The 10,431-nt window shown below is 39.5% G+C and overlaps 1 protein-coding gene across 1 annotated transcript in view; it reads right to left on the bottom strand.

The window, feature by feature from the left end:
* The window catches only part of DGAT2L6 (diacylglycerol O-acyltransferase 2 like 6), a 42,600-nt gene extending 32,588 nt beyond the window's left edge, over positions 1-10,012 (bottom strand). The window contains exon 1 of the mRNA XM_006169968.1: positions 9,928-10,012. Coding sequence (XP_006170030.1) covers positions 9,928-10,012 — 85 coding nt within the window. The remainder of the gene's footprint in view (positions 1-9,927) is intronic.
* Between the last annotated feature and the right edge of the window lie 419 nt (positions 10,013-10,431).

A 10,431-nucleotide genomic window follows, 5' to 3' on the forward strand; every position in this document is an offset into this window, starting at 1 on the left:
ATCTCTTGCCCTCCAGTCTTTTGTCTATGCCACTGTCAGACATATTTTTAAAAGCACAATCACATAATGTTGTTTGCTTCTTCCAAAATCATCAATATTTTCCCACTGCTTATAGAATAAAGTCTGAACACGCAAGTCTGGTATTCAAGGTCCTCCCTGAACTATCTCCCTAAATTTTCCTCAGTACCTGCACTCTCATCCCTCATGTTTAAGTCCAGTGTTTCTCAGTGTGTGGTGCCTATACTACTGCTGACGATCACTCAGGTAATCTGAGATGGTTAATGGATAGAAAGTTATTGTAAAGTGTAGTGTGTAAAAGTGAATTCATGGTAGTTGTATAAAATTACCTGTTAAAATACATCGATTTAGGCTACATAAGCGAGTTGATTTGGAAAAAAAAAGTATGCTAAGTAATAATAGCATAGGTAATACACAGCTGTGGAAAAATCCTGAAAGTGGGGTACAAATAGCTGAAATAAAGGAAACAGGGGCCCAACTACTTTAGTTTTCTTCCCATTTTTTTCAGCACAAACTATGTAGTTTCACATATCTATGCCTTTGGTGGTGCTATTCCTTTATTTTTATTAATTTCTACCAAAATTATTTCTATTAAAAATTTTTCAGTCTTCATGGCTTAGATCACCTCCCTGATAATATCTTTGCCTATCCCCTGGTCAGAATTAAAGATTCCTTCCTCTGCACACCCCCAACACACTATTTGTGCTTCTAAGTAGCACTGTTTCATTTTGTTTGCTTGTGTAATTAATATTTCATATGCCTGGCTCTCCTCATAGACAGCAGCTTCTTGAAAATAGCCTTTAGCATAGTGTCAAGCCTGAGATATGGCTCATGATAAATATTTGCTACATTGGATTTGGGTACAGGAACAAATTCAATGTAAAAATTCTCCAAGTATTGACCAGTGCCCTAGTCTAGTGGTTAAGAAAGCTGGAGCCTTCATGGCCACCTGTGGTTTGAATCCTGGCCTAGTGGCTTGAAAAACATGCTAAGTGCATTTGTGTTCATGCCCAGAATCCCAACAGAATACAGAAATGAAGGAGAAGGGACTGTAGTATGATCATGTTCCACTGGGAGGTGCTTTTTTCTCTGGTGAGCATATGCACTCTCTAGCAATTAAAAAAAGAGAAAGAAAGAAAGAAAGAAAAAGAAGGAAAGAAAGAGGAAGGAAAAGGAAGAAACGAAAAGAAAGGAAGAAAGAAAAAGAAAGAAAACATCTCCAAGTGGCGAATGAAAGTTATTAGGAAAAGAAGTCACCAATGCCTTTATTCCAAATAAGAAAAGGCCTTCTAAGGGTACAGGGGATGCATGTGTGTGTAAGACTACACCTGTAATCAGTTATTTCCAGTGTAAGGTAAAACCTATTATTGCTATGGGTAGAAACATTATGTTTCAGGGCAATGACCTAAATCTGAGTGTTGGCAATGCCATAGTTGGCTCAATACCTTCAGAATTCTAAGAACATGGCTGGTTTGTCAGAGGAATTTCTGTGTCTTTGTGATTATTTATTGAACCCAAATTAACTACAAACATAAAAACTTGTAGATGTAATAGGTAGTTTAATAATCCAACAAACATTGACTGAGCCTATCTCATATAAAAGATCTGTACTAAAAGCCATGGGGACAAGGTTGGGAACTGGAAGGAGCAAGGTGAGGGCAACAGACATGAAAATAATGTATCATCCTTGATACTATGTATTGAGCATTTATTATGAAATAGCACTCTGGTCAGCAGGTAATGTGCATTATCTCATTAAGTCCTCTCACAACCCTGGTAGGTAGATAATTTTATTATCCTCATTTTATAGATGAAGATATTGAGGCTCAGAGAGTTTATGTATCTTCACTCTATACTTTGGGGAAAAGTAGGTAACATTTGCTGAGTCTGGATTAGGTATCGAGAGTTATTTTAAGCACTTTGTGTGTGTTAACTCATACTAATGTATGTAGAAAAGATAATTCTTGTCTTCCAAAAACTAGGCTTTTTGTGGAAGGTAAGTTTCAAGTTAAATTTTGGAAGAGAGATAAGATTTTGACAGATGGATTGGTGGAGAAAGGGCTTTCCATTCACAAGGAAGAGCTTGAACAAAACCGGAGATGAAAGAGTTCAAGGCCTGTGAGTAACACCACAATCTGAAAAAATACAGGGAGCATGAGAAAGCTGAGGAACAGGAGATGAAGCTGAGAAGGAAATTAGGAAAATTAGGCTTCATGTTGAAGGGAATGAGAAACGAATAAACATTCTTAAGCAGAGGAGTAGCATGATCTCATCTGTGTTCCAGGAAGATAATCTGAGAGAACTGTGAGAGCAGGGGAGACTGTAGGCAGGGAGGTCAGCTAAAAGTTTCAGTGATTCAGATGAGAGTCAATGGGACTGTTAGGCTACTCTTTCTCAAATAAATTTGAAAGATACCATGGAGATAGTACTGGATGCGGCTATTGGATGTTGGCTATTGGATGGAGTAGTGAAAGATGCCTTAGCAGGGCCTATTAGAATGCTGAGAAACATCAAAATCTTTACCTGCTTAATTTTTCTAGGGCCTATTTATTTTTCTGAAAGAGTAATGAAATCAGAGTCCAGGGTGTCTGTCTCAGAAGTGCCTGTAATACTTGTTGGTCAAGTAGCAAGGTGGAAAGTCTCTTATGAAGGGTGGTTGAGGTCCAAGTAATGTCAACTTTTATAAGTAGGTAGGAAGTTAATATCTCTTAGGGATTTTCTCACCTCATTAATCTTCAAAATGATTTCAAGAGGCAGAGACTATGCTCTGTACTATGGTGAAGACTAAGTGACTTACTTGCTTTATTATGAATTTTTAAAAAGTAGAAAAAGAAAAAGAAATGCCTCCTGTTCTTGTGGAGCTTTATTGGATAGAGGAGACAAAATGTAAAATAACTGCTACCCAGTTTATTCTTATGAAGTGCTCTAGACTTTGGGAGCTGGTGTAGTCTTGAGTTGTCTGGAAAATGTTACAGAAAAGAAAGACATGGCTTGAGTAATATCTAAAAGTAGGGGTTGTCCATAGATAATCCAGGAAGGGCTATCATGGATCTTCCCCACAGAGGCAATAGTTGGAGCAAATGTGAAAGTGTGAGAGTACATTTTTTTTTCTGTGAATTAATCGCCTGGAATGCAAACTTTACATAGGGGAATGAGCTGATAAGGGATTAGAGCCAGAGAGTGGAGGAGGGCCTTGAACACCTATGTGAACCCATTTGTACATCTTCAAGTAGGCAATGGAAAACCATTGACAGTTTTTGACCAAGAAAAAGATAGGGTCAAAAATGCTTTTGAAAGACTCTTTTGGGAGCAGGCAGTGAAATAGATTGGAAAGGGTGAAGACTTGAGGCTAAACAATTAGGAAGGAGGATATTGCAATAGCTTAGGGACATCTTAGGGTGATACGAACCCAGAAGAGACGGATGAAGAACCAGCCTCTGAATGAAAGCTAGCCTTCAGAAGAGCTGTCATATCCACAGACTAATCTAAGGACCATGAATATTTGTAATTTATATCTCTCACAAACCATTTTCTCATTCCTCTCTTCTCACTTTCTCCCTCCTTTTTTTCTCTCCTAATTTTCCTGTTTTCCGTATTTCCTTTTCCAATCACTTCCAGTAATGCTCAATAATCAGCCATGATTCTGAACATCATGTGGCAAGGAGGGGAAGCACTGAGGGAGGCTCTGAGCAAGATAGGAGGAATGACGGAAAGAGAGCAAGAAAGAAAAAGGCAAGGTAAAAGAAAGAAGAATGGGAGGGAGGAAAGAAAGAAAGAAGGAAGGGATACTTTTCTGTAACGAGTATTTCTGTGGACCAGGCCAAGCGGTGGGGGGTACTGAGGTGGTGATACTGAGGCTTAAAGGGATTACAGTACTTGTCTGAAGTCACATAGCTAATTGTTATACAAATCTGATGAACTTCAAAACTCCCATCCTGTTCATTTTGCCATACTGCTTCACTTTCCTACCATACTGCTTCACTTTCCTTCCTCCCCTCAACATAGTGTAATTTTTTTTTTCCTCAAAAACTCTAATACCATTTTGTTATGACTCTTTCTTTCACTTACCAAGGTCTGTTTTACATCATAGTGATTTGGGAACCAGCAGTTAGCGTAATGGCTGTGTCGCTGGACTCCCACCTAGTCGACTATGGTTCACGTCCTGGACCAGGTGACTTAAAACTCACGCTGGGCGCGTGTGCGTGTGTGCCCAAGATCCCGAGAGGAGAATGGAGGAGAAGGGATTGCGGCGTGACTATCCCCCCTGGGGGGTGATTTCTTGCTTTCTGGCTCTCTGTCTCTCTCTGTCTGTCTGGCGAGCGCAGGCGCCCTATAGCGAAAACCTCTCCAAAATATATATATATAGTGATTTAAGTATGTGTCCAGCACAGGCACATAAAATGTGCACTATGGTTGAATGAATGGTTTATTTCTGTTACTATATAGTATGAAGCCTATAATTAATTCATAGTTGTAGTCTCAGCAAGGTCTTATAATTAGTATTTGCTGTATTACTCTTACATTTGAATATCCTAGACATGTCTGTGGTCATTATACTCTGTTAGATGTTGCAGCTGTGTTGGTAAACTCCCAGGATTTGTCTTGTAATTTCTAGCATAATCACTAAAAACAACAGAAACTAGATTTGTAACACCTGAACTAGGAGAAAATAACAAATGGAATGATAATCAATCTAAAAGAAGTCAGGGAAAAATGGCTAACAAGTACATGAAAAGATATTCAATATCACTAATCATGAGAGAATTGCAAATGAAAACCATCTCACACCCATTAGAATGACTGCTAGGGGGGCCAGCAGGTGGAGTAGTGGCACAGGACTCCCACATGGCTGACCGTGGTTTGAGTCCTGGACCTGGAGGTTTGCTTTCTCACTCTCCCCCCTCCCTCTCTCTCTGTCTTTCTTTGGTCAAATTGAATAATAATAATAATAAAACAACTAATAAAATAAAATAAATAATTCTTTAAAAAAAGAATGGCTGTTGTGAAAAAAAAACAGAAAATAAGTATTGGTAAGATGTGGATAAACTGAAACCTTTGTGCACTGGTTTGGGGAATGTAAATTGCTATCGCCACTTTAGAAAACAGGATGGCAATTCCTCAAAAAATTAAAAACAGAATCACCATATGATCCAGCAATTCCACTTTTGGATAGATAGAAAAAAAAAAAACTGAAGCAGGCTCTCAAAAAGATGTTTGTATATCCATGTTCATAGCAGGATTATTCACAATATTCAAGAGATGGAAGCAACCCAGAGTCCATCAATAGATGAATAAGTAAACAACATGCATTTTAGCCATACAAGGGAATATTATTCAGACTTTAAAAAGGTGGAAATTCTGAACAGTTTCATAGCCTTGTGGTTATGGCCAAAGTTTGAACTGAGCCCAGTGGCTTGAAAAACACTGCGGGCACATGTATGTGCATGCCCAAAACCCTGACAGGATGGAGAAATGGAGGAGAAAGGATTGTATTGTGACTATACTCAATTAGGGAGTACTTTTCCCCCTCCTCCTCATCTCTCTCTGGAAAGCACACATGCCCTCTGACAATTAGGAAAAAATATATAAATAGGAAGGAAATTCTGACATGTTACAACATGGATGAATCTTGAGGGCATTATGCTAAGTGAAATAAACCAGGCACAAAAGGACAAACACTGTATGATTCTACTTATATGAAATACTTGAAGTAGTCAAATTCATAGAGATAGAAAGTAGAATGGTGGTTGCCAGGCGCTAGGGAGAAGGGAGCATTAGGAAATTATTTGTAATGGGTTCAGAGCTTCAGCTTGGGAAGATGACAATTTCTGGAGATGGATAGTGGTAATAGTTGCATAACATTGTGAATGTACTTAATGCCACTAAACTGTACACATGAAAATAGCTAAAATGATAAATCTTATGCTCTGTGTTCTTTCTCACAATGAAAATGCAAGTGAAAGAAAACATTCACTTTATGTGCTTTAACTGAAGAAACATAGGTGCCACTGTATGTCCCTGATATTTCAGTCTTTCAGCTCTTCCAGGAAAACTGGAAGCTGGTGAGATTTGGAGGTAGGGAGAGGGATAACCCTCTCCTTCTTTATCCCTTACATGTTTAGTTGTCTGATAATACTTCTGTCCTATCCCCACCTATAGAATGTGTCTTTTGAGAAGGAAAAATGAGAAAATTTTCATGAGTAAGCCTTCCTCAGAAGAGCCAGAACAATCTGGGCATTTATGTTCAAAACAGTATACCTTCTTGGGTGGAAGAGACCCCCACATCTGAAAGGATTTGCTCATACAGTTTTTCCTCTCTTTTTTAAGTATTTATTTTATTCATGATAGAGAGTATATGTGGATGCACAAGAGGTAGAGGGGCACTCTGGATAGAGTCTCATCACATCACAATCCCCTTTCCTCAGCCCTCCAGCTTGTCAGGATCTTGGGCACAAGTGCATGTGCAGCAAGTATTTTTTTTTTTTCGTTTTTTTGAGAGGTTTTTGCTATAGGGTGAGTGCGCTCTCCAGAAAGACAGAGAAAGACAAAGAGACAGAAAGTGAGAAGTCACCCTCCAGGGGGAATGGCCACACCACAATCCTTTCTCCTCCATTCTCCTCTTGGGATCTTGGGCACGCACGCACATGCACACAGTGTGAGTTTAAGCCACTGGGTCCAGGACTTGAACTGCAGTTGACTACATGGGAGTCCAGCAACATAGCCATTACATTAACTGCTGGTCCCCACAGCATGTGTTTTCAAGCTTACCTAGGGATATGAACCCACAGTCAGCCACATGGTTTCCAGCACTACATTTCAGTTTACTACTGACTGTGCCATCAAACTGGGCCAGCTTGGCCTTTCTTGACCCTTTTCTCCTGCTTGCTCTACCCTATCTTTGCCCACTCTTTCTGGGATCAAGATTCAAAATGATGGTTGCCACCATGATACCAAATCTCTTAGGATATTCCTGTGCCTCTCACTTTCCTAGCTGAGGGCTGGAAATTATCAAAGGGGTCTTTTTGAAAAAGTTAAGGTAAGCACAAAGGTAAATAAACAGAAACAATGAAAGACTAGAAATAAATAAGTTTACCAAAATTATTTCTTCCTTCTCTTGACAACTAAAGTCAAGGCATTGATGGGCTCACTATTATTTGATTTTTTTTTTAATTATTGGAAAAGAAAAAGAGAGAAGCACTGTTAACAGGGTCTCATGCTGTGATCTCTTCCAGCCAGCCAAGATTATGGGTGCCACATCCAACATGTATAGGTTGATGGGGAAACTAAACCTGGTGATCTTCCATACATATCGAGCATTGCTTGCACAGCATGTTACTCCTGTACCACTGAGCTGGTTTTTATTTGAGTTTTTAAAGTTTATTTCTTCTGGGACCAGCAGGTGGCAAGATGGTTAAGGCACTGGACTCCCACATGGCTGACTGCAGTTCAAGTCCTGGACCTGGTAGCTTGCCTTCTCACTTTCTCTCTTTCTTTCTCTCTGATGACTGTACATGCCCTATAGCAAATTTTTAAAATAATAACAATAAATAAAATTAAATAAAAAATTCTTTTTTAAAAAGTTTATTTCTTCCATGCATGAGTGACAGAGAGTTACTTCTACAGGGTCTTGACAACGTGATCCAGATGCATACCCAGTACACCCAGGGAGGTCTCTACATGCAAACCCAGAAAATTCCTATATAGGTCATCCTTGCAGACCATGTGTTTTACTGCTGTGCTACCATCTGGTCATTGACTGGATTTTTTTTTAATTGATTGGATTTTAATAAGGCTTAGGTCTATGTCTTTTGAGGACCATAGGCCCCTCTGGCAGTCTGGTGAAGCCCATGGATCCCATCTCTTGAAGATTTTTAAAATAGGGCAACACTAATTTAGAAAAAGGTCTATTTCAGCTAATGTCAACAATCTGCTAGATGTGTAAACATTAGCTTGACATGTTTATTATTAAAAGTGAACCAATGATTGAATGTATAAAAGAAAATGAAATAAAAAAAGAAAAAAAGTGAACCAAACATTAAGTTGTAAATATATATTTACTTCTGTAGTTGGAGCACTACCAATTGTGACTTAGCACATTTAAATTTGCACACATGAAATAAGAATATAGCAGAACATTTTCTAATGCACAAAATAAAATACATGAACTTAAAATGGAAATTCATTATATTAAAATACAGTTATTGAGACCAGCAGATGGTGTAATGAGTATATCACTAAACTCTCACATAGACAATCACAGTGCTAGTCCTGGACCCAGAGACTTAAAACTCACGCTGGGGGACCAGTCCAGTTAAGGGCACTGGACTCCCACATGGCCAACCGTGGTTCAAGGCCCAGACTTAGCAGATTGCTTTCTCTCTCTCTCTGTCTCTCTCTCTCACTTTGTCACTCTCTGGTCAAAATCAAATCAATCAATCAATAAAGTTAAATAAAATAATTCAAAAAAAACAAAAAAAACCACTCACTGTGTTTGTATGCCCAAAATCTGAAGAGGAGAATGGAGGAGAGAGGATTGCGGTATGGTCATCCCCCCAGGGGGTGATTTCTTGCTTTCTGTCTCTCTGTCTCTCTCTGTTTCTCTGACAAGTGCACACACCCTATAGCAAAAATCTCTCTCTCAAAGAAAAAAATACAACTATCAAAATATTACCAAAAACTGTGAAATATTAGCATATATGCATCATAATTTATGTATTAAATAGTCAGATCTAATGGCAGTTCCCATAACTATTTGAATTTTGAAGTAGTCATGAGAATAAATCAATTTTCAAGATGTCTGTAACAACTATAATACGAAATGCAAATCTCTGTGATGTCTATTATTGACAAAGCCACAGATTTTGCTAACATTTCTGTGGTTTATTATTTATGTTCATCATTGAAAGAAATGCTATATTTCAGTTAGGGATTAGTGAAGATAAAGAGGTAATTGTTTTTCACCCAAATTCAAAGTCCCCTGTGCCTGAGATTTCTTGGTCTATAGGTTCCTGGTTAGAATTTCTGTTATAAGGGGTCATATAGACTCCCATGGACTGGAACCAGATGTCTCCTGCCTGTCCCACCCTCCAGGATGACATTATTTCTCCTCAAGTTTCCAAGCTTACCCTCACAATTGACTGCTCACAAAGCCTTGTTTTTGGCTGGCAATATTTTGGAGCTGTCAGCTCATCTGGCCAGAACTCATGACTACATGCCCTGAGTCCACTGAACAACAACTGGTATTTTCTCAAAGTTATGTCTAAAGTCACTTAATCGGCCCTCAGATTTTCCAGAATTCTCTCACTATAATCTTACACTAGAAAATCACCTTACAACTACACGGTAACACCAACCCCGCAAAACATCACTACTTTGCCCTGTCTCCAAATATGACTCTTCAGTTAGTTCATAGAGGACAATTTCTGAGAAGGCTAGAGTGGTCTTTTAAAAGCGTTTTTTTCTTTATTCATGATAGAGCACATGAGAGAGAGATAGAGAGAGAGAGTGAGAGAGAAATAGAAAGAAACACTCTCCACAGGGTCTGGTTACACAACTCCCCCCACCCCTGCTGGCCCCATCCTCTCATCCTCCAGCCTATCAGATCCTAGGCACTCGCATATGTGCCCAGGATATTTCAGGTAGACCAGGCTGGGTATTCAAAAGATGGTCAACATGTATGATCTGGCTTCTCTTGAGCAGCATATTACCACTATGGCATGGAGCTGGCCCTGGGGTGGTCTTTATACCAGAACAGCACAGCCTCACTCCTGGCCTTGTGCTAGCCCAGTCCTTCCCAAAGGGTGGGAACCAACAAGATGATTTTTTTTGATGAGCCCTCCTCATCTGGGGATGCCTGGCCCGTTTCTTGATCTATTCCCATGTGCTCTCCAGTCCTTGTGGTTCACTCACCTAAAATTATATAGGTTGCAATCCACTGCAAAACAGAGAGAGTTTGGAGGCCCTCCTGAAGGTCTAGTCGGGAGAAGAAGGCCATCGTCATGGTGTTGTTCTGTTGTGGCAAGAAACCCAAACAGAAGGTCAAAACCTCTTAAGCTGAGTTGATCATAGATGCTTTGCTATAATCTTTTATCACTGAGTCTGTTAAGCTGCTAGGATTTTGTCAGGCTTGACCAACCTTTCTTCTAGTTTTCCCTACTTGCTGCCCCGCCCCAACTTCTTACATATGTATCAGGTTGCACACAGATCAGACTGTCCAATCTCCTCAATCTTTTCGTCATGTGTACTCAGTCGCAATGAAGCAGAAATGACCATGGAGTGAGTAACTGTGATTGGAGATGTCTTTGATAAATTAGTGCAGGAAAAGAGATTAGCTTAGATCTCCAGTAAGACTTTTGAAAAGTACTCCACTACCTTTCCCTGCTTAAGAAAGGGGACCTTGGAGCCAGGTGGTGA

This window comes from Tupaia chinensis, unplaced genomic scaffold (assembly GCF_000334495.1).
Source record: "Tupaia chinensis unplaced genomic scaffold, TupChi_1.0 Scaffold147880_1, whole genome shotgun sequence".
Classification (NCBI taxonomy): Eukaryota; Metazoa; Chordata; class Mammalia; order Scandentia; family Tupaiidae; genus Tupaia; species Tupaia belangeri.